Genomic DNA, 24,730 nt, shown 5'->3' on the forward strand with positions numbered 1-24,730 from the left:
AAAACCATTCAAGTCATCTTGGTTCCAAGGATTGTTTATTGCAGCAGTGCAGCCTGATATCGTGTTATCATCCAAACTGGGCAACTGCACACTGAAGGCGTTTTTACAGTCCTATGCCAAATATAATTTCATGTCTAACCATTTGTAGTCTATCTCCAATATTCTTCACATTACCGTTCTTCAACCATGTGATTTGTATGTAAATATAATTACACCTCCTATCTTTTTAGTCATGTAACAGTCACTTTATCCTTATGTATTATGGCCCTGACCTGGTGTTACAGGTGAATTGGCCATGTCATTAAATGACCAAAGGTGGAGAATCAGAATTGACCTGGTTTAGGAGTATTTCAGCATCTGGCTACATATAGCTGCTACAAACCACCTGATATCAATAGAGATCAGAAGCTGATCTGCAGCACCGATCTGAGACCTCGACATATTGTTGGGGGGCTGTTTTGTTCCAGCTTCTTTTTATCGGGATAACAACAGTTGATTGGTGGGTGTGCCCCATTCCCACCACTTTGATAGTGATGTGCTGAACCAGAAGTACATCATTTACCTATAGTTAATGCCGTATAGACACCACATAAGCAGTTTATTGTTTACATGCAAGCAAGGTGCAATTCTGTAAAATAGCCACAAGATGTCACTGTTCTTCCATGCTGCTCATCTTCTGGCATTAGGTCTGCCATCACTCTGATCTATGAGAATCTTGAGAATGGAGGGGCTGCAGTGATTTCCCCTTTCTAGGTTTTTCCTGCACAATTGCGCTCCTGACCACTGCATTTACTAGGGGGGTAAATACTAGAGTATTATGACAGTTGCCTTACAGGCAGTCAAGGAGATGCAGCACTAGTGACCCCTCATTTGTGCTGGCCAGACCTGTGGATCTCCCAACCCTGAACAGTGCCCAGTAGACCTCCTTAAGTGTTGCACAGAGACATAGGTATCCATTGGTATTGTGTCCAGGTTTCTAGATTGTTGCCCAGTATCACCCCCTTGAAGAAAGACTCATTTCCACCTTGTTGTACAAGTAGTTTTTAATTAGAAAATAATAACAGTAGACAGGTTCATGATGCACAACATCGCTCCTGACTTGTACCATAGAAGACCAACACTGTAGAGCAGGGGTCTCCAACACGTATCCCTCCAGCCATTGGAAAAGTACAACTCTTAATATGCTAGCAGCTGTAGTTCCCCACTAGTTGGGAAGAAATGCTGGAGCCATAGCTATGGCTGATGGCAGGATACAGCGATACTGTACTAATGACACAACCTGATATAATGGATCCCGGTGATAACACTGGAGTCCGATGACGAGATGACAGAAGACGGTCTCCACATAGTATCGCAAGGTAATGACCTGATAGACTAATCACACATCTGCCTGTGCAGGGGAGAAAGGTTTTTGTTTTTCTCAGTTTAAGGAAACATGGTTAAAGTTCCTGGAAAAAAACAAAAAAAACAACCCGTAGCATTGAAAAGGGGAAGTCACGTATTTAGGCCGGATTCACACATCCGTGTTTTGGGAGCAGAGTATGGAGCTCAATGCAGCGAGTGGCCGCGTGTCTCCTGCTCCAAGCGATGGGGTCATATATGAGGCTATTGTATTCCGGTCAGGAGACACCCCATCCAATGCGTGCATTGTGGTCCGTACACAGACTGCAAATTACTGATGTGTGAATCCAAATTGCAAAGAAGTTGTTTTTATAACATGCAATTTTCAATGTTACCTCATTAAACCTCCACTCCGTTTCCAAAAATAGAGGGGGCACATATTTTATCCAATTACAGGACCCTTTTAAGATGAAAAGACACCAGCGTAATACTCAGGATCCTTACACATTTCCTGGCTCCGACGCTGAACTCTACCAGGACCAATAAGACGAAAACCCGATATACAGCAGTGGGTGCAGGGCGGACACCGACCCTGAGCAGCATATGTTCACATCACGTCACTTCTGTGCGGGGCACGGCCTATCGAAAGAGCCTGTACGATCGCGGCAGACGTCCGTCCTTGCTGGAAAGCGCAGCCTGAATCTGATCGTAATCCGGTAACTCAGACAGATCCCCCAATGCAGCAACTGCAGGTTTAGTCCGCAGCATTTTAGTGGCCACTCTCTTTATGTCACTAGCCTGCACCTTGCCTGAAAGAATCAGATATACATATAGCCTTTAAAATGATTTCCAGTTTTGCAACCAATTTATTGTGTTTTTCACTGCTCCAATACATCTGTCAGAAAAATATAATGCAGCTTTGCAGCTGGTCACGTGTATCATTAAATTACAGTTTGCTGTATACAGCTCCTACGCAGATTTGTGCTGTCGGCACAGTTACATACAAACCCTGTGGAGCTTCATTCGGCAGTCATACACTATTTGGAGTTGGTCCATCAGTCACATCAGTAATCTGTGGCTGCTGGACAGGAGCCCCGAGAACCACCTCCTGCCAGATGGCATCAGCGGCTCTTCTTTTGATTAGCCAGCCTGGTGTGACACACAAATGCATCACACCAGGCCAGCTAATCAAAAGTAGAGCCGCTGATGCCGTCTGTCCAGAAGCCCCAGATCACTGTGACCATATACATTAGTCAGCTACATGTTTCCCAAAAGAGCGCACCGGGTATTTTAGGTCATGTTAATCAAAAAAGGCAGTTTCAACATGTCTAACATGGCACTCCAGTCTGTGCTCAGGGCAGCTGATTTTGCAGCAGAGGAACTGTAGTATTAGACAGGGATTGTTTAAATGAAACAATTTGTTTTAAGGGGTTGTCAGACATAGATTTTCTTTTCTTGAGACATGGATTTTTTTTTAACCCCTTCACTATGCAGCCCATTTTCGTTTTTTCCTCTCCTTCTTCCCAGAGACATAACTCTTATTTTTTTGTCCACTTTGACATGTGAGGGCTTGTTTTTTGGGAATTGTTTTTACAGTGTATATTTTGTGGTAAAATGACCAAGCTATATGATTCTCCTCATCAATATGATTACAGTGATACCAGACATGTCCAGTTTTTTTGTATTATTTTAGTGATGAAAAACAAATTTGAAGTTTGCAAAAAAAAAATAAAAATTTGGCATTGTGTCGCCATTTTCTGAGACCCGTAACATTTTTATTTTTCATCCGATGGAGCTGTACGACAGCTTAGGTTTTGCGGGGCAAGACCACATTTTTATTAACACTATTTTGGGATAGATGTGACTTTTTGATCGATTGTTACAGCATTTTTTGTGGAATTGTGGCGACAGACAAAACTTAATTTTGGCGTTCTTTAATTTTTTAAGGGTTTTTGTATTTTAATAGATCGTAGTTTCCTGAACCCGGCGATACAAAACGTGTTTTGCTTTTTAAAAAAAAAAAAAAAAAATCTTTTCACTGGGGGTGATTTGAACTTTATTTTTTAAGATATTTCTCTTTACTTTTCACAGATTTTTTTTGAAGATGCAATCATCCGATCGCTTGTGCTACATGCAGCGTTGCTTTAGCAGCGCTGCACATAGCAGAAATCGGTCTCCTTTGAAGATCAAAGGAGTTCCGTATTGACAGTCATGGGGGTCATCAGGTGACCCCCAGTTGTCATCAGGTGACCCCCAGTTGTCATGACAGCCTTTCGGCGACCCACAATCACATCACGGGTGCGCCGATGGGCAGAAGTAAGGACACGTGCACTGGTCGAAGAGAGTTAAATACCACTGTCAAGAGATCGATAGTGGTTAACAACAGCGGGCAGCACTCCACTCCACCCGTGATTGTTAGTGGCATGTCCATCGCCTGCTGGGTATGAGGCTCCATACACCTGCTTCTGACTTGCGCCGTATATATAAGGAACATGTCATGAAAGGGTTTAAACAGTTCCTTGAAGTGCACTCGCCTTACAGCAGCAACAGCTCCAAGACTGACTGTGATGGAGGGGGCCACAAGAAAAACATTTAACAACGCGCTCTTCTTGTCATCTGACACACTTTTCTGGTGGGTGATGGTAGGAGGACATGCCTTGGTTTCTTATTTTTAAATACATCCATGTCGGAAAGAAAATGTAAGTAATGAACAACCAATTTAAATGACCATGTAGTCAATAAGAAAGGGTCACATTAGGTAACGCTGCTAAAGTTAATCTGCATAAGGGGCATTGTAAGATTTGCACATGGAGAGAAGAGGCTGCCTCTGGTACCGAGGATAAGTGCCAACAAACCCTCCTGTTTTAGGAATGTGAAGTTAATGCTTTCATAGCCGGCTGTTTAGGGTATCCGCACACAAATCCTACACCAAAATCAAAATTAGTTCTATAACTATGGAAAAATGTAAAAAAGGATATTTTTGTGTACTCACCGTAAAATCTCTTTCCCTTAGCCTCTAATTGGGGGACACAGAACCGTGGGTGTTATGCTGCTGTCCACTAGGAGGCGACACTATGCATAATCTGAAAAAGATTAACTATGGCTCCTCCTCTGCAGTATACACCCCTGGACGGCGTCAGCCTTCTTCAGTTTTGTGCAAAAGCATTAGGAGGAACATAACAGAAACATAACCATGCCTGTAAGAAGGCCACTATGTACGAGCTCAAAGAACAATATGAGACCTCAACCGTAACAATGGCCCGTTAAGGGCAATAGGGTGGGAGCTGTGTCCCCCAATTAGAGGCTAAGAGAAAGAGATTTTACGGTGGGTACACAAAAATCTCCTTTACTCTGTCGCCTCATTGGGGGACACAAAACCATGGGACGTCCCAAAGCAGTCCCTGGGTGGGAAGCAATGGACGAATATTGTGCTAGCAGGTCTCTAAACTTGGGGCACTGCCGCCTGCAGAACCCGTCTACCCAGGCTCGCATCCACTGAGGACTGGGTATGAACACTGTAGTGTTTCGTAAACGTGTGTAGGCTAGTCCAAGTGGCCGCCTTACACACTTGTTGTGCCGAATGGCCCAGGAGGCCCCTACTGCCCGCGTAGAGTGTGCCGTGATACCGGCCAGAAGAGGAGAATTGTTAAGGCGGTAAGCCTCTTGTATGGTGGACTTGATCCACCTGGCAAGGGTAACTTTGGAAGCTGGCAGACCCTTGCGAATGCCTTCTGGAAGAAGGAAAAGGGAATCAGACTTCCGGAAGGGTGCAGTCCTAGACACGTATATACGCAATGCCCTGACGAGGTCAAGCGTATGCAGAGCCTTCTCCACTCTATGAACCGGAACTGGGCAAAGGGATGGCAGTGAAATTTCCTCATTGAGGTGGAAGTTGGACACAACCTTCGGCAGGAAGGATGGGACTGTACGGAGAACCACCTTGTCCCGGTGAAAGGCTAGGAAGGGCCGTCTGCAGGAGAGTGCTGACAATTCAGACACCCTGCGTAGCGAGGTGATTGCCACCAGAAAAACCACCTTCTGTGACAGAATGCGGAGTGGGACTTCCTTAAGGGGTTCGAAAGGTGGTGCCTGCAATGCTGTCAGGACCAGGTTGAGGTCCCACGTTTCCAGTGGACGTCTGTAGGGGGGAACTAATCGGGAAACTCCCTGGAGAAAAGTCCTTACTTGCGGCTTGTTGGCAATACGCCTTTGGAAAAGCACTGAGAGCGCTGACACCTGGCTCTTAAGCGAGCCTAGGGATAGCCTGGCGTCCAGGCCCGATTGAAGAAAACCAAGTACCTTTAGGAGGGAATAAGGGAGTGGGACCTGTCCACGGGATTCGCACCAGGTAAAGAAAGCTCTCCAGGTACGGTAATAGATCTTGGCGGAGCCTGGCTTCCTTGCCCTGATCATGGTCGTAATGACGTCTGATGAGAGCCCTGCGTGGGTTAGAACCCAGGTCTCAAGGGCCACGCCGTCAAGTTGAGAGCCCCTGAGTTCTGATGGTAGAACGGACCTTGTGACAGAAGGTTGTGACGGTCGGGGAGACGCCAGGGGGCGTGTGCTGTAAGTTGTACGATGTCGGCGTACCATGTACAACATGCAAAACAGAAGCCGCGGAGACACCATCACGTGTTTCTCAACGCAAGCAATGACCAGCCAGGTCTTTGCCCGGGAAGGAACAACCACGGGAAGGGCAGTCTCCAATGAAGGAAACCACCTATGCCAAAACATGGTATCCATCCACATACAGCTGTTTCGGGGTATTGCCCCTCATCATTGTGGAGTAGAAAACTGGCTGGTAGGAGCAATGCCTAGTAAAAAGACTATGAAGAGGAGGATGAATGAACTCATGGAGATCAACATCCGACACTGCGGAGACACCATCGCGTGTTTCTCAACGCGTTGAGAAACACGTGATGGTGTCTCCGCAGTGTCGGATGTTGATCTCCATGAGTTCATTCATCCTCCTCTTCATGGCGTACCATGTACGTCTGGGCCAGTCCGGTGCGATCAGGATGGTTGGAACTCCCTCTTGTTTGATCTTCCTCACGACTCTGGAGATCAGGGGGAGGGGTGGAAAAATGTACAGAAGCTGGAACTGGGTCCAGTCCTGAACCAGGGCATCCGCTCCGAGCGACCGGGGGTCACGTGTCCTGGCCATGAAATTGGAGACCTTGGCATTGAGATGGGATGCCATTAGGTCCACATCCGGGGTCCCCCAGCGATGGCAGATCTGGTGAAAAATTTCAGGATGGAGAGACCACTCCCCCCGATTCCATTCCGTGTCTGCTGAGGAAGTCGGCTTCCCAGTTGTCCACACCCGGAATGTGGACCGCAGAGAGTACCGACCTCGTGTCTTCCGCCCAGTGGAGGATATGTGCCACTTCTCTTATCGCCTGGGTACTGCGGGTCCCGCCTTGGTGATTCACATATGCCACCGCCGTGGCATTGTCCGACTGTATCCTGACATGAGAGGCTGCCAGCAAGTGATGAAAGGCTCTCAATGCCAGGAAGATGGCCCGAATTTCCAGGATGTTGATGGCCAAGGTCGCTTCCACTGGTGACCACTTGCCTTGTGCCCTGTGATGTAGGTGCACCGCACCCCAACCTGTCAGGCTTGCATCGGTGGTCAGGACCTTCCATTGACCTGAGAGAAAGGATTTTCCCCTTGCAAGCGAAGCTGGCTTGAGCCACCAGTGTAGGGACCTCCTGGTTGACGATGTTAGCCGGAACTCCCTGTCGAGGGAGAAAGGACTCTTGTCCCAGGACTTGAGGATGGCTAGTTGAAGAGGCCTGAGGTGAAACTGGGCAAATGGCACCGCCTCCATTGCTGCTGCCATCCTGCCGAGAACTCTCATGGCAAACCGGAGAGATCGGGGGGGATTGCGGAGGAGTATGCGAACTCCCAGTGCCTTGTCCCTGGGAAGGAGCACCAGACCCCTGGAGGTGTCGAATAGCATCCCCAGGAAGGTCAGGGACTGACTCGGGGTAGTCGATGACTTTTGCAAGTTGACTAACCAGCCCAGGCGACTCAGAGTGTCGATTGTGATTGAGACGCTGACCTCGCAGTCCTTGAAGGTGGAAGCCTTGATGAGAAGGTCGTCTAGGTATGGAACGACTACAATGCCTCTGGAGTGTAGAACGTCCATGGTGGCTGCCATGATCTTGGTATACGTTCTGGGAGCCGTGGCGAGTCCGAATGGGAGAGCCACGAACTGGTAGTGGTTCTGGTTGATCGCAAACCTGAGAAATCTTTGATGGGCAGGAACAATTGGTATATGCAGGTATGCGTCTTGTATGTCTATGGAGGCGAGATATTCTCCCTGCTCCATGGACGCAATGATGGACCGAAGGGACTCCATGCGAAAATGACGAACCCGTACATATTTGTTGAGTTGTTTCAGGTCTAGTATGGGCTGGATGCTGCCTCCTTTCTTGGGGACTACGAATAGATTGGAGTAGAACCCTCAGAAGCGTTCGGTCGCGGGAACCGGTACTACGACTCCAGCTTGAAGGAGAGAGGAGACCGCTTGGTGGAAGGCACGAGCCTTGTCTAGCAGTTTTTGTGGAATAGAGAGGAAGAACCGGTTCGGTGGACTGGAAGTGAACTCTATCTTGTATCCGGAAGACACTATTTCCTTGACCCACCTGTGTTCTGTAATAGGCAGCCAGACTTGCTGAAAGAGTAGAAGTCGTCCGCCGACTGGTGGGGTGTCTTCCGGAGTTCGTGAGTAATGATGAGGCGAAATTCTGAGGTTTTCCTCCTTTGGGCTTCGCCTGGCCTGCTTTCGACTGCCAGGTCCTGTCCTCTGCGCCGCCCGTGGGTTGTCCCTTCGTGGAGAGCGGTTACGATTTTGTGCTGGGCGTGAGACTGACCAGCCCGAAGAATTCCGAAAGGATCGCAATCGAGTTTGGTTACGCCGTTTAAACGTGCGTTTAGGTTTTAGTTGAGGGAGAGAGGTACTCTTACCCCCAGTGGCGTTGGATATCATTGTGTCCAACTTTTCACCGAAAAGTCGTCCACTGAGGTACGGGAGATGCGTGAGGGACTTCTTTGAGGCCGCATCCGCTTTCCATTCCCGCAGCCAGAGGATACGCCGAATTGTGATGGCGTTCGCTGCTATCCCCGCTACACCTCTTGCGGAGTCCAGGGCTGCATGAAGCGTGTAATCTGCTACCACAGCTATTTGAACCGCTTGGTCCGACAGCTCAGGATTTGAAGCTTGGAGGCCAGCTTGCAATTTTTTGGCCCAAGCCAGAAAAAAAATCTTTAGGTGTGCCTCCTTGCGACACTAAGCAAAAACTGGAGAAGGCTGACGCCGTCCAGGGGTGTATACTGCAGAGGAGGAGCCATAGTTAATCTTTTTCAGATTATGCATAGTGTCGCCTCCTAGTGGACAGCAGCATAACACCCATGGTTCTGTGTCCCCCAATGAGGCGACAGAGTAAAGAAGGTACCGCGCTCCAAACTGCATACAAATTAGACTAGAAACGGCCCAATGAGAGTAGGAGTGAAAGTAAATGAACTACCAATGTAAATGGATCACAAAAAGCCAACACTTCTCAGGAGAGTGAAGGAGGTAGGATTCAAACACGCCTGCAATAGCACTGGTGCACGGTGACAGGCTAGTGCTGCAACACGTAGAGGCTTATCCTGACTCTGGCTGAAGAGCAGGTGTCGTCCTGATCGTGGTATATAGTCCACAATGGGGAACGATGGGTGCAGAGCAGGCTGGGATGATGAAGCAGACACACTGCAGTGTGTGAGGTACAGATGTATCGAGGTGCCGTGCAGAGCCAGAGCCGCTCCGGCCGGAAGCGTCCTGGATGCCTGGCAGAATAATGGCCGACGCTGTACTGAGCTGACAGCGTGTGTTGTCACAGAGCTGAGCTACACAGCCTAGCTGGGGCCAACAAACCAACGCGTTTCGAAGGCAAGTCGGCCTTCTTCGTCAGACTTGCCTTCGAAATGCGTTGGTTTGTGTAGCTCAGCTCTGTGACGTCACACGCTGTCAGCTCAGTACAGCGTCGGCCAGTATTCTGCCGGGCATCCAGGACGCTTCCGGCTGGAGCGGCTCTGGCTCTTCCTGGCACCTCACACACTGCAGTGTGTTGGCTTTTTGTGATCCATTTACATTGGAAGGTCATTTACTTTCACTCCTACTCTCATTGGGACGTTTCTAGTCTAATTTTCATGCAGTTTGGAGCGCGGTACCTTCTTTTTACATTTTTCCACAGTCTATTTTGAAAGAGTCAGCACAGATTCTGTCTAGGTACCAGCAGCCCACTTCTTCTATTGGTCAGACACCAGTGTATTTTTTTGTAGTTCTATAACTAACCAGTCTTATTATTACAGTAGACAGCTCCACTATACTCACTGATGAGAGAGCACAGCTCATGAGGAAGCTTCCTCTTCCCGGTCGCCAGCACCTGTCTCCCGACATCCTCAAAGATGACCGGTCTGGACTCCAGGTTCATCATCAGCATGGACTTCAGCTGGGCCTTTGCCCGATTGAGTTCAACCTGAATGAAAGAGAAAAACATCCCAAGTTCAGGCCAAGCAGCACCGCACACCATATTATGACATACCGACTGCCGACTGAAGGTGAAATGTGCTCTTCAATGGGATACCGACCTCTCCTACTGATCCGGCCATCAGGGTGAACTCCCGTGTGATGATTTCCACCATTTCTCTAACCTGTAAATTAAAAAAAAAAAAGTCAAAACTAAAAAAAAATAAATATATGAAACCATAGAAAGTGACAAAGCCCAAGACAAAGTGAATAGCACAATATTTGCCAAATAAAGGTAATGGAGACAGCAGAGCGTCTGTGTATGCTTCATATCATATGGTCACAGCATACAAGTGTCATTGGGGGGATATTCCCAACTTACCTACGTCACCAGAATTCACAGTAAAAGCTGCAGATAGAGCTGTGACCTGATGAAACTGGTGTACTTGTTATGTAAATCATGTCACAAGCGATATATAATAAGGTTTTCTCACCAGATACGGAGTCCTGCCCATTTCAATATCAGGAAGATGAGACATTCAAAAAGGATTCTGACAAAGGTCTTTAAAATAAGTATATCAGCCTAATCAGGTCTAAGATATACCGTATTTAATAATGGATGCAGTGTGCACTGTGAAATCTGGTAACATATTCTATAAAAGGGAGTGTGACAACACAAAATGACTGCTCAAACCAAGCGCAGGCGCTCAGTGCCTCCTGGGTGGGGCCAAACACTTCATCAGTATTCCTTCACAACTACAGCAGAGACAAATGAATGCAAAAACAAATGGGTGGAAAGGTGTGCTGAACTGTTTGCCCACACTAAGGGTGCACCAAGCGCATGTGCTTGCTTTGAACAGTCTTTTATGCATCTGTAGCACATACTAACAGTGACCATACTTGCAATTTCTTCATACATAGAATTAAAATTTGGTGTGGGGAGAGGCAAATGTACGATGGCATGGCTGGCAAATATCTGACCAATTCTTAGTACCCTTGCAAGACACTTAGCATCAAGGGGAACTGTTCACACCTGGTGAAAAGAGTGGGCAGGAGAACAACCCTGAAGGTACACACTTTTACTGCATCCTTGTGTATAGACCAGACTTAAAGAAGCAGGCTCCCAAAATGTGGGATCTGTACCCATCAGGCATGTATGCTATACCCTAGAATATGCCATAAATGCCTAAAACAGGAATACCCTAAAACAAACAAAAGACAAATACAAGATCCTGCAGGTCAGGGACGAGAAGGTGCACTCAGACATGAAATGGTTAAGCTTAAAATCCTGGAAGATCCTCAACATCTCACATCCAAGGTGTAACAAGAGTAGCTAAAATGGACCTGATCTCATCAGAAATTAACATGGCACCCACCCACCCCAGATTTTATAGAATCTCTAAGGCCAACTTGTCTATTGGTAGATCTACAAGATATCTGGTAACATAATGGTGCCAAGGTCATATTGTGGCGGCACTCAGTGTGCAAATCAGGCCAGGATCGAAGGACGTGATGAGAGCGCACCCTGATGACCCTTGTTCTTAGGGTAGGTCATCAACATCAGATTGTGGGGTACGACACAGACACCCCCACCAATCATGTGTTTCCATCTCCAGCAGTTGATCAAAACAGTGAAAGAGCACAGCTCTGCGCAATCTGTGGATGCTGCTTCCATTACTGCGGGTCAGCTCCTATTCAGGTGAATGTCCAGCTTCTGACTGAGATGGTAACAGTTGAACGGTGAGGGTGCCGGATATCGGACCCCCCTATTGATGACCTAAATTGTACTGGAAACCCCATTTAGCAGATTTTAGATTCCCTTTAAATTCTTTCTCTGGTGCAAGTTATTGTGAATGGAGGTCTCACCTGGTGAGGGCCAGCGCTGGCATGTATACACAGGAGTCCAGTGTCTTCATAACTGTGGTGGTAAGAGGTTGCATTATACATCCAGTGGTGCCTGCGGAGAAATAGAAGTGGTCGTACTAATCTGCATGTGTCAAAATGCGATTCAGTAATACAGTATGGAAATAGCAGGTAAGAGGTGGGATGAGGTGATGCGGACATTGGGGTCTCACCTGTTGAGCACATTTAGATATAATCTGGTGAACATGCCTTTCCCCGGTCCTCCCGCAGAGAAGGAGCCTCCACCACCCATCATCATATTCAGGACAGCAAACGGGATAAAATCGTCTTCCTATCCAAGGACACGTTATAGGATTAGGGACATGAGCTCAGAGATTTTCATCATTTATACAAACTGTAAGGTGGATGATTACCAGGAAAGAGCAGCTCTCCAGGCCGATCATGATGTGTGACAACTCGGGGATGGGGGTGGGCCCTAGACTGACGTCAGACATGTCCTTCTCCACCTGGAAAACAAGATGAAGGCAATCCAGACTGTACAGAAGAGGGGCAAACACCACGAAACACATGGGTGCACATGGAGTGTCTGACTTCCTATCCTAACACTGTGTGAGTGCAGCTGGGCTCAGGCAGTGTCTGTGTGCATTTTCCCTACAGTGGCCACTAACGATCGCCAATTGAATGCGCAGCCATGTAATGCAGGATGGTCCAAACCTACCAGGAGCCAATATTAGTTGCTCTCAGCTCTCACTAACGGAAGGGCTGGGTGTTCTACTTAACGCTATAATACTTTCTAAATACAGAACCGGAAAAAATTACCCCCCTAGGGCCCCATTGTTACCTTGACAATCCCTCCTGTGTACTGAGCAACAGACTTATCAATACTCCTTGGCTTCCCAGACTGCCACGTGGGCGTCACATGTTGCAGGTACTTCTTGGCGCACTCCAACAACTGGTCGTGTTCAATGCCCACTCCTGCCAGGACCATCCTGTCCGGGGTGTAGTAGTTGTTCATATAGGAGTGCAACGTTTTCCTGTCGATTTTATCAATATTCTCGATAGGGCAGAATCTGGGGAGTCCCACTGTGTTATCCCGGAAAGCAGCCTGAAGACAAATTAAAAAAAAAAAAAAAAAAAAAAGGAGTTGTCAATGTTGAGCTCTTAAAGGGAATGTCCTGCATAACTCCTGTAACCTCTTCATGCCAGGGTCATTTTCTGTTTTTCTCTCCCCTACTTCTGAGACCCACAACTTTTTATTTTTACAACAATTTGGCCATATGAAGGTTTGTTTTTCGCAGGACGAGTTGTACTTTTGAATAACATCATTGATTTTACCACATAGTGTACTGGAAGATTGAAAAACATCCAAGTGTGGTGAAATTGCAAAAAAAAGTGCAATTCCACATTTTTTTTTTTTAATATACCATGGTCACTATATGGTAAAACTAACCTGCCATTATGATTCCCCAGGTCAAGTCGAGTATGCAGATAGCAAACATGTATAGTTTATTTTTTATTTAAGTGGTGAAAAAAATAGAATTAGACTTACCGGTAATTCGGTTTCTAGTAACACACCACGACAGCACACAGAAGGCTGTCCCTAATAGGGACATGAAATATCAAAGAGGTGAAATAACCCCTCCCACATCCTCCTCCTGAGTGTTATTACAAATGACCACAGGAGAAGGAATGCTTCAAATTCTATTTTATTCTCTTTATCTGAGAAAAACGTGAAATAAGTAAAGGGAGGGATTTATCCGTGCTGTCGTGGTGGGTTACTAGAAACCGAATTACCATTAAGTCTAATTCTATTTTCTCTAGTAGCCTCCCACGGCAGCACAACGGAGCAGCACCCAAGAATAATGTTAGGGAGGGACTACAGCTTGGAGGAGTTTTCTCCAGGGCTGTGAAGTCGGTAAGCCAAAACTGCAACTCCGACTCCTCAATTTCCCTTCCACCAACTCCGACATATATTGCTTATATTTAACCCCTTCCTGACATTAGACGTACTATCCCGTCCATGGGACCCGGGCCCCTATGCCCATGGACGGGATAGTACGACTAGCGCGATCAGCGGCGCCCACGTGAGCGCCGCTGATCGCGGCCGGGTGTCAGCTGATTATCACAGGTGACACCTGGCACAACGTGTCAGGGGCGGTCACGGACCACCCCCGACACGTTAACCCCTTGCACACCGAGGGTTAAAGGGAAGCATCGGCAGGAAGGGGGCTCCCTCCGTGCTTCCCTGAGCCCCCCACAGCAGCGCAATGTGCAGCGCTGCTGCGGGGGGCTCTTTCCCTACAGGCCCCCGAATCCAAGATGGCGACGGGGGCCTGCAGGGAGCTGGCTTCCTCAGTGCCTGCAAAGCGCAGGCATGAGGAAGTCTGCAGTAGTGCCTGTGACAGATCGCTGATCTGTCACAGTGATCTATGTAATAAAGTTAAAAAAAAAATAAAAAAAAGTGTTAAAATAATTTTAAAAAAAAATCGCCAATTAGAAAAAAAAAAAATATTCCCCCAATAAATCCATTTTTTGGAAATAAAAAAAAACAAAAAAAAAAACAATAAAAGTACACATATTTGGTATCGTCGCGTCCGTAACGACCCGTCCTATAAAACTGTCCCATTAGTTAACCCCTTTAGCGAACCCCTTAAAAAATAACAAAAAACGAAGCAAAAAATAATGATTTATTATCATACCGCCAAACAAAAAGTGTAATAACGCGAGATCAAAAAGACGCATATAAATATCCATGGTACCGCTGAAAACGTCATCTTGTCCCGCAAAAAACGAGCCGCCATACAGCATCATCAGCGAAAAAATAAAAAAGTTATAGCTCGCAGAATAAAGCGATGCAAAAATAATTATTTTTTATATAAAATAGTTTTCATTGCATAAAACCACCAAAACATAAAAAAATGACCTAAATGAGGTATCGCTGTAACCGTACTGACCCGAAGAATAAAAGCGCTTTATCAATTTTACCACACGTGGAATGGTGTAAACGCACCCCCCCAAAAGAAATTCATGAAACGCTGGTTTTTGTTCATTCTGCGTCCCAAAAATCGGAATAAAAAGTGATCAAAAAATGTCACGTGCCCGAAAATGGTACCAATAAAAACGTCAACTCGTCCCGCAAAAAATAAGACCTCACATGACTCGGTGGGTCAAAATATGGAAAAATTATAGCTCTCAATATGTGGTGATGCAAAAACTATTTTTACAATAAAAAGCGTCTTTTCGCGTGCGACAGCTGCCAAACATAAAAACCGCCATAAATAGTAAATCAAACCCCCCGATATCACCCCCTTAGTTAGGGAAAAATAATAAAATTAAAAGAAAATGTATTTATTTCCATTTTCCCATTAGGGCTAGGGTTAGGGCTGAGATTAGGGTTAGGGGTGTGTGGGGGTTAGGGTTGGAGTTAGAATTGGGGGTTTCCACTGTTTGGGCACATCAGGGGCTCTCCAAATGCAACATGGCGTCTGATCTCAATTCCAGCCAATTCTGAGTTGAAAAAGTCAAATGGTGCTCCTTCCCTTCCAAGCTCTTCATGCGCCCAAACAGTGTTTTACCCCCACATGTAGGGTATCCCCCTACTCAGGACAAATTGCAAAATAACTTTTGGGGTCCAATTTCTCCTGTTACCCTTAGGAAAATAAAAAATTGGGGGCAAAAATATAATTTTTGTGGAAAAAAATGATTTTTTTTATTTTCACGTCCGAGCGTTATAAACTTCTGTGAAGCACTTGGGGGTTCAAAGTGCTCACCACACATCTAGATAAGTTCCGTGGGGGGTCTAGTGTCAAAAATGGGGTCACTTGTGGGGAGTTTCAATAGTTTAGGTACATCAGGGGCTCTCCAAACGCACATGACACCCGCAGACCATTCCATCAAAGTCTGCATTCCAAAACGTCACTACTTCCCTTCCGAGCCCCGACGTGTGTCCATACAGTAGTTTTCCCACATATGGGGTGTCAGCGTACTCAGGACAAATTGGACAACAACTTTTGGGGTTCAATTTCTCCTGTTACCCTTGGGAAAATAAAAAAAATTGGGGACTAATTGATCATGTTTGCGGAAAAAATACGATTTTTTTAATTTTCACGCCCGGGCGTTATAAACTTCTGTGAAGCACTGGGGGGTTCAAAGTGCTCACCACACATATAGATAAGTTCCTTGGGGGGGGTCTAGTTTACAAAGTGGTGTCATTTGTGGGGGTTTTCCACTGTTTTGGTACATCAGGGGTTTTCCAATCGCGACATGGTGTCCGATCTCAATTCCAGCCAAAAACATCAAATGGCGCTGCTTCCCTTCCGAGCTCTGCCATGCGCCCAAATAGTGGTTTACCCCCACATGTGGGGTATCAGCGTACTCAGGACAAATTGCACAATAACTTTTAGGGTCCTGTTACCCTTGGGAAAATAAAAATTGGGGGTGAAAAGATCATTTTTGTGGAAAAAATATGATTTTTTAATTGTACCACTGTACGTTATAAACTTCTGTGATGCCCTTGTGGGTTATAAGTTCTCACAACATATCTAGATAAGTTCCTTGGGGGGTCTAGTTTCCAAAATGGGGTCACTTGTAGGGGGTTTCCACTGTTTAGGTACATCAGGGACTCTCCAAACGTGACATGGCGTCCGATCTGAATTCCAGCCAATTTTGCATTGAAAAAGTCAAACAGCGCTCCTTCCATCCTGAGCTCTGCCATGCGCCGAAACAGTCGTTCCCCCCCACATATCAGGTATCAGCCTACTCAGGACAAATCGCACAATAACTTTTGCAGTCCAATTTCTCCTGTTACCCTTGGTAAAATAAAAAAAATTGAACCTGAAGTATTTTTTTTGTGAAAAAAAGTTAGATGTTCATTTTTTTTTTTAAATATTCAAAAAAATTCCTGTGACGCACCTAAAGGGTTAATAAACTTCTTGAATGTGGTTTTGAGCACCTTAAGGGGTGCAGTTTTTAGAATGGTGTCACTTTTGGGTATTTTCTATCATATAGACCCCTCAAAGTGGCTTCAAATGTGATGTGGTCCGTAAAAATAAAATGGTGTTGCAAAAATGAGAAATCGCTGGTCAATTTTTAACCCTTATATAACTTCCTAACAAAAAAAATTTTGGTTCCAAAATTGTGCTGATGTAAAGTAAACATGTGTGAAATGTTATTTATTAAGTTTTTTGTGTGCCGTATCTCTGTGATTTAAGGGCATAAAAATTCAAAGTTGGAAAATTGCGAAATTTTCAACATTTTCACCAAATTTCCTTTTTTTTCACAAATAAACGCAAGTTATTTGAATGAAATTTTACCACTATCATGAAGTACAATATGTCACGAGAAAACAATGTCAGAATCACCGGGATCCATGGAAGCGTTCCAGAGTTATGACCTCATAAATGGACAGTGGTCAGAATTGTAAAAATTGGCCCGGTCATGAACGTGCAAACCACCCTTGGGGGTGAAGGGGTTAAGTGAAAAAATTATTGTAGTACAATGTGAACATCAGACATTTAATCATTTTTATGATACAATAATCAAGATAGAACATAATATTTATTGGAATACAACTTTAGAACACAAAAAACTGTAATAAATTGTAAATATGTAATACACTATGTAATATCGATTACATATATATAACACTATGCAATAAACTATGTAAGCGGCAAAAAACAGTTTTCAACAAAAACATACTAAATAACATTTGTGCAGCCTATGAATTTGTTCTAAGAAATAGAATTGCCTCCATCAGATCCTCCTTCATAGATGACCTAAAATCTGACCTAATAATTTTAAGGCTAGAGAACAACCTCTCTACACTAAGGCCGGTTTCACACTAGCGCATTTTCAACGCGCGCACGGCCGGGGGTAGCTCCGCCCCCGATCCGGCTCTCTGCCCGGCGTGCCCGCCCCTTCCTTGTAGCGCCGCCTCCTAGCGGACAGCGGCGCCTGCGATCGGCGCACCCTATCTTTAGCATAGGGTGCGCCGATCGTGCGCAGGTCGTGCGCTAGTTGCGCTTTGAGCTGCGCTGCGCACTTATGACGGTGCGCCGTGCGCGCCAAAATCCGAAAAGTTCGATTTTGGCGCGCACGGCGCACCGTCATAAGTGCGCAGCGCAGGTCAAAGCGCAACTAGCGCACGGCCTGCGCACGATCGGCGCACCCTATGCTAAAGATAGGGTGCGCCGATCGCAGGCGCCGCTGTCCGCTAGGAGGCGGCGCTACAAGGAAGGGGCGGGCACGCCGGGCAGAGAGCCGGATCGGGGGCGGAGCTACCCCCGGCCGTGCGCGCGTTGAAAATGCGCTAGTGTGAAACCGGCCTAACTTGGGTTGGAGGCAAAGCCGTAACCACATGGGCAACATCTCTAACAATTTCCAGGTATAAAGGAATTGCCTCATGCACAGTCAGTTTTGATGAACGGTTGAAATTTTCTTTTTCTTTGAGAGCAAGTGAAACATTTTGCTGAAATATGGTCTATCTGCTTGCTATAGGAGATGGAGTGAAATCTTTTTCCTTGCAGCAACGCTTTGCCTGCTCCATATCATCCAAATACTTGTCAAAGTCAAACTCCTCATCTGATGAGGATGAAGATATGGCAGCAGTAGCACTGTCAGGACGCAAGTCCTCTTGCGCCTGGCAGTCCTCCTGTAGGCCACTCATCCTAACTGCTACCTCAGTCAGAGCTTCTTTTCCTTTAGTAAGCTGTTGATCATCAAGCAGTATACGATGACTTGGGTCCACATAAACAGCTGCCAGAAAAATTTTATTTTCCAATAGCTGTGTCTCTCTCCGTTTCATTGAAGCAGAAATGCCATCTGTGATTAAATCTCCTCTTTGAGACAGGCAAAATAGCAAGTTCTTCCACTCCCTTATGAAAATGCCAGGAGTTAAATCCTCAGCTTGTAATTTTTTAGTCACGGTAAATAGGTGATTAAGCAATTCCTTCAATTCAGCCACCTGTGTCCATTGACCTCCATTTAGGGTTACCTGAGGGTTCGCCATATCTATAAGAAAAGGTTTTAGCCAGGATAAAAACTAGGGGGGGCAGAACCTCATACTGTTCAGCAGAATCTCATACTGCACACCTCAGCTGCTGCAGAACCTTATACTGCACACCCCTACATTTGAAAATAAAGCCTGCACCTTAAGATGTGGTGACTGCAGTCTATTTATTCCAACTATCAATTGATGTTGATGTGTTACTGAAGACGAGCAATGCCGGTCCTGGGCATCCTTTTGAGCAGCTATGAGGTGTACCTGACTGGTGCTATAAAAAAAAAAAAGGAGTGTTAGTCTGTGTGCTACCCGGCTTTCATTCTTTTTGGTACAGATAAGATATGGATAGACAGATAGAGCAGATTTCTAATCTGCTTTTGCTATTGAAAACATTATCTATGAGCTCAAAAACCTTTCAGGTGATGCGGTTTTTTAAAAAGCTGATCTGCTTTTGCAGCTGAAAAACGTATCCTCAAGAAACGCAGCAAAAACGCTGTGTGTGAATGTAGCCTTAGATCAGGAATAGAACAGCCATTTATAGGACATTTCATAACTTTCCCAAATTCCTATGAAAAAATATTTAGCACATTCTGCATTGAACTACTGTACCCAATTTATTATATATTTTAGGAGTCGGACCATTTTATACCGACACTACAGCCCTGGTTTTCTCCTGAAGGCCAAGTCCCCTTCTGACATCAGGTCTAGCCTATAATGGTTGGAGAACGTGTGGACCGAGGAACAGGTATCAGCTCTGCAAATCTGCGCGAAGGAAGCACTGGCTTTCTCGGCCCAGTAGACAGACGCTCTGGTAAAGTGAGCCGTAATCTTCTCTGGCAGTGGAAGGCCCTGGATGTGTTATGCCTCAGAAATTGCTTTCTTGATCCAGTTGGTGATCGTGGATCTGGAAGTCTTCTTCCCCTTATTCTGTCCTCAAAGGTAAACAAACAGATTTTGGTCCTTCCTATTTTTTTCCGTCACCTTAAGATAATGGAGCACCGTTCTCCGAATGCTCGAAGTGCTCGTCTTCCTTATTTCCCGAGTCTTGATAGAAGGAGGGAAGGATTATCTCCTGGGACCTGTGGAATTCTGAGACCACTTTGGGACGAAATGACGGGTCCCATTGCAGAATAAATCGGTCCTGTAAGATTCTCATGTAGGGTTTGTTGATCGAGAGAGCCTGCAACTCAACCACTCTCCTGGCTGTAGTTATTGCTACCAGGAAGGCTGCTTTCCAGGAGAGTCTGTCTACGTCTATGGATGACAAGCGCTCGAAGGGTTGTAGTGTGAGCCCCTTTAGGACCACATTGAGGTTCCAGGATGGTACTAAATTTGTAGCTCTTGGACGTAGGCGAGATGCTGCAGTCATAAACCTTCTAATCCGTCGGTAGTTGGCTAATGTCTGGTCAAAATATGAACTTACAGCCGCCACCTGGACTTTGAGGGTGCTAGGCCTGAGACCCTTCTCTAGTCCTTCTTGCAGAAAGTCCACGATCAGTGCCAAGTTCGGTTGGTGCAAGTCAGGCTGCTTGGGTGCACTCCATGAGATAAAGGTCTTCCATATCTTTTGGTATACAGTATGTTACTGCCTTTCTGTAGTGTCCTAATGACCCTTTCTGACAATCCTCTGGTCTTCAGGATTGAGAACACAGAAGCCAGGCCTTCAGATGTCTGAACCTCCATGGGAGGGCTTATGCATCTACCCCTAAACAAGGATCGTCTGGATTTAGTGAAAAATATTGATCCACTTTTGCGTCCACTTGCGAAGAGATCTACCTCTAGATGGCCCCACCTTTTGGTCAGTATCTGAAAGACCTCGGGATCTAGACTCCAATCCCTTGGATGGATTTCTATTCTTCTCAGAAAATCAGCCTGTATATTTACCGCAACCTTTATGTGCAGAGCGGACAGGGAGAGAAGGTGTTCCTCGGACCACGAGAATATTTTGGCTGATACTGTCTTCAAGTCTTCGTGCTTTGTACTTCCTTGATGACGAAGGTGGGCAATTGTTGTCTTGTTTTCCAAGTATATCCTGACATGGGTGTCCTGGACTAGGGCTAATGCGGTCCTGAGTACTTCCTCTACTGCCTTCAGTTCTCTCAAGTCTGAGGATCACTGGCTTATCTCGTCTGACCAGCATCCCTGGAATATGTGTTGGGAGATCATGGCTCCCCATCCTTTCCCGCTGGCGTCCACTTTTATAGTGATCGCTGGGTCTTGTGTCCAGGGGACCCCTCTACTCAAATTCTTTGACTTTAGCCACCATGTCAACGAGGTCTTTATGCGAGGCGGCATCCGGATCTTCTTTTCTAAGGACTCGGGGGATCCGTCCCAGTTTGCCAGAATGTGTGTCTGAAGCGGTCTGGTGTGTGTTTGTGCCCATGCTACCATCTGAATGCAGGATGTCAGCTGAGAATTGACATGGCCCATTAATGACACCACTTTCTTGCTCTGTAGTATCTTTATCTCTGATTTTAACAAGATCTGTTTTGGTTTGGGCAAGAAAGATATTTGGCTGTGTGAGCCTAAAGCCCCCGTTACACACTGCGATATCACTAGGAATATCGCTGTAAAGTCACCGATTTTGTGACGTAGCAGCGATATTGCTAGCGATATCGCTACAGGTGATACTTACCTCCGACCGGCTCCCCCGCTGGTTATCATTGGTCGCACGAGAAGGTCCTGGACCATTTCTCGTCGTCAGCTTCCTGCGACGCTTCCTGTGACAATGAGCGACGCGGGCGGGAGGACGTCAGGATCACCGTGTCTTACAGGTAAGTAGCGACCCCCGACCCCTGCGATGTCGCTGGTGAGATCTGCCTGTGTGGCAGTTCACTAGCGACCACTTAGCGATGCACCAGCGATCCATATCGTTGTCGGGATCGCTGGTGCATCGCTATGTGTAACGGTACCCTAATAGGACTCCCAAGAATGTTTATGTTGTTGCGGGAACCATATCTGAGGTTCACTATCCAGCCTAGAGATAAGATCTGGGTCATCATCTGTAGATGTCCCTGTAGCATGGGTATTGAAGGAGCCACCAACAGAAAATCGTCATGGTATGCAATTATGCAGATGTGTTGACCTCTGATATATGCCATGACCATATCCGAAGATCCGTGGGGCCAAGGATAGACTGAATGGGAGGACATTGAATGGATAATAGATTGTGTCCTCACCCTGGGTAATTGCAAACCTTAAGAATTTGTGATAAGTTGGATGGATTGGGATGTGGTAATACGCATCTTGCATGTAGGTCTATTGTTGCATGACAAAATCCTGCCCAATCAGAGGTATTGTTAATCTGACAGATTACATCTTGAATCTTCTGTATGTTATGTATCAATTCAAGGGTTTCAAACTGATTATAACAGGACTGGTTTTCTTATGAGGAACAGGTTTGAATAATGCCCCTTGTTTCATTCCCTTTCCGGGAATATGGAGACTACCTTCGTAGATAATAGGCCTCTCACTCCCGCTATCAAGGTGGACTGTAGCTCTGGAGAGGAAAGTCGCGTTGTCTTTAGTGTTTTTAGAGGATACCAGGCAAACACTATTTTTATTTCTTCCCTGACTGCTTTTAGAGTCCATTGATCTGAACAGATCTTGTGTCACTGTGGAAGGAAGTTTGAGATGCGACCTCCCACTGTGTTGGCATCATGGCTTGTTTTGGGTCTGGGAGTGGGGAAGAAAAAGATTGCTGCCTTTCCCCATTTCGGGTAGCTCCAGCGATCTGATTTGCCCTTCCCCTTGTACTGAAGTGTATGCTCCTGCGGGGGGGTGGGGGGTGAAAGGGCCTTTTCCTAGTATTCCTATATTCAGGTAAAGTCTTCTTTTTATCCAAAGCCTTCTCTAGCAGCTTGTCAAGGGCAGGACCAAGCATGTATTTTCCCTTAGAAGGGGATAGAACAAAACAAAACATTCCCTTCTTCTGCTACATTAAGATTCCTCGTTTTTGCTTCTGCAGGTAGACTGCGAGAGGGCGCGGGCTGGTAAAAAGCGGCCAGGGAGCTCTTTATTCTCCTGTTGGTTTAGGCCTTTAATTGCTTCCATTAAGGAAGGTTGTTCTTCCCTGATGACTTTCTCCGGGCACTCTTTGCATAATGTCTTCATATGTGAAGAGGCCAGCTTTTTTGTACAGACTGCACATCTCCGTAAAGTCTTGGACTTGCTTCCTGGTGCAGGTTCCTTGTCCCCCTACAATAAAGGGAAGAAGGAATAATAAGGCTCTAAACCTGCACACAGGGAATAGACAACTCAGTGTCAGAGTACTTACTGGGACAGGGAAGGTGCTGGGATCTGCAGACACAGAGTGAAAGGAACATGACCTCTCCATGCTGTTACCACACAGTAGTCCTACCTTAGACGTCTTTCTCGTCCAGGGCTCTTGTATGGGCGACCGGACTTCCAGCACCTGTCCTCTGATTAGAGAACCTCCTCCCTACGATGTCCAGGTGTGTAGGGGCCAGAAAACACCAATACGCGCTGTATTCGATGCGCTCCAGCGTGGAATGCAAGAATCCTGAATCTGGTATGCTGAAGCCGGCCGGCGTGTGATGTCACTTCCTGCCGCCGGCTCCAGACCCGGTAGTTTCCTCTTGCGCGCACCCAGTGCGACACACTACCTAGATACTGCAACGCCGGAGGAGAGGAGGCTGGAGAGCTCTGAGTGGCTTTTAGCCGAAGAATTCCCCACAGACCTTGCCCAAAGGTGCGAACTGGAGGGTGGTCCCGATTCCAGACTGAGATGGGAGCAGCGCTCGGGGAGGAGAGGTAAGTCTGCTCGATCCCGGCTTACCACTAATTCTCCCACAGTGACTGTTGCTGGCACAGCACACCGAGGATGACCTCTTCATCCCTAGTAGGGACAGGAAAGAACATGGAGGGGAAGGATTTGGGAGGGGTTATTTAACCTCTTTGATATTTCCTGTCCCTATTAGAAAAGGGGTAACATCCTCCGATGTGCTGTCGTGGGGGGTACTCTTTCTTGGAGCCTTCATTGGGGGACACAGATAACCATGGGTGTATGCTGCTGTCACTAGGAGGCGCTGACACTATGCAAAAGAAAAAACTAGCCACTCCCCAGCAGTATACACCCATCGACAGGCACTAGGCTACTCAGTTGGTGTCAAAGCAGTAGAAGCAACCAGACTCAACATATGTAACAACTCAAAACAACGGCACGTAGGCCAACCACTGCACAATCAATAAGGGAGGGTGCTGTGTCCCCCTATGAAGGATCAAAGAAAGATATTTTACAGTAAGTGCCAAAAATCCCTCTTTCTTTATCGCTTCATTGGGGGACACAGATAACCATGGTACGTCCAAAAGCAGTCCCAAGGGTGGAAGAATGAAAATATAGGCAAAGAGAAAGGAACCTAGGTCGGCTGGTGGGAAACCGCCGCCTGCAGAACCTTCCTACCCAGGCCTGCATCAGCCGAGGCTTGGGTATTAACCTTGTAGAACCAAGCAAATGTGTGCAAAGAAGACCAGGTTGCAGCCTTGCAGATCTGCAGGGCCGAAGCCTTGTGACAAACGGCTCAGGAAGCTCCCACCACCCGGGTGGAGTGAGCCTTCTCTCCCGAAGGAGGCTGTTTGCCCTGAACACGGTATGCCACCAGTATCGCCGAACGAATCCAACGGGCAATCGTGGACTTGGAAGCCTGGAGCCCCTTACGACGACCCTCAGGGATGACAAGAAGGGAATCTGACTGACAAAAGGAAGCAGTCCTAGAAAGGTAGACTCAAATAGCTCTGACCAAATCTAGTTTGTGGAGGGACTTTTCCAGAGGATGAACAGGAGAACATAGAGGGAAGGACGATGTCTTCATTGCTGTGAAAGGCAGAAACCACCTTGGGCAAAAAGGAAGGAACAGGGTGAAGGGCTACCTTGTCCTGGTGCAGAATCAGGAAAGGAGAACGACACGACAGTGCCGCTAGCTCAGAAACTCTCCTGATAGACGTAATGGTGATTAAGAAGGCCACCTTCCAAGACAGGAGAGAAAACGAG

General features: G+C 46.5%; 1 protein-coding gene across 2 annotated transcripts in view; it reads right to left on the reverse strand.

The window, feature by feature from the left end:
* Positions 1-1,025: 1,025 nt before the first annotated feature.
* PMPCA (peptidase, mitochondrial processing subunit alpha) overlaps positions 1,026-24,730 on the reverse strand; it is a 78,962-nt gene continuing 55,257 nt past the window's right edge. For both annotated transcript variants that reach the window (XM_073541057.1, XM_073541058.1), the window contains exons 7-13: positions 12,562-12,825; positions 12,134-12,226; positions 11,933-12,051; positions 11,724-11,814; positions 9,980-10,042; positions 9,723-9,867; positions 1,026-2,150 (exon numbers count right to left, since the gene is read on the reverse strand). In XM_073541057.1, the coding sequence (XP_073397158.1) occupies positions 1,981-2,150; positions 9,723-9,867; positions 9,980-10,042; positions 11,724-11,814; positions 11,933-12,051; positions 12,134-12,226; positions 12,562-12,825 (945 nt within the window). In that variant the 3' untranslated portion in view covers positions 1,026-1,980. The remainder of the gene's footprint in view (positions 2,151-9,722; positions 9,868-9,979; positions 10,043-11,723; positions 11,815-11,932; positions 12,052-12,133; positions 12,227-12,561; positions 12,826-24,730) is intronic.

Source organism: Dendrobates tinctorius, unplaced genomic scaffold, assembly GCF_039654945.1.
Source record: "Dendrobates tinctorius isolate UK_male_01 unplaced genomic scaffold, ASM3965494v1 ptg000120l, whole genome shotgun sequence".
In the NCBI taxonomy this organism is placed as follows: domain Eukaryota; kingdom Metazoa; phylum Chordata; class Amphibia; order Anura; family Dendrobatidae; genus Dendrobates; species Dendrobates tinctorius.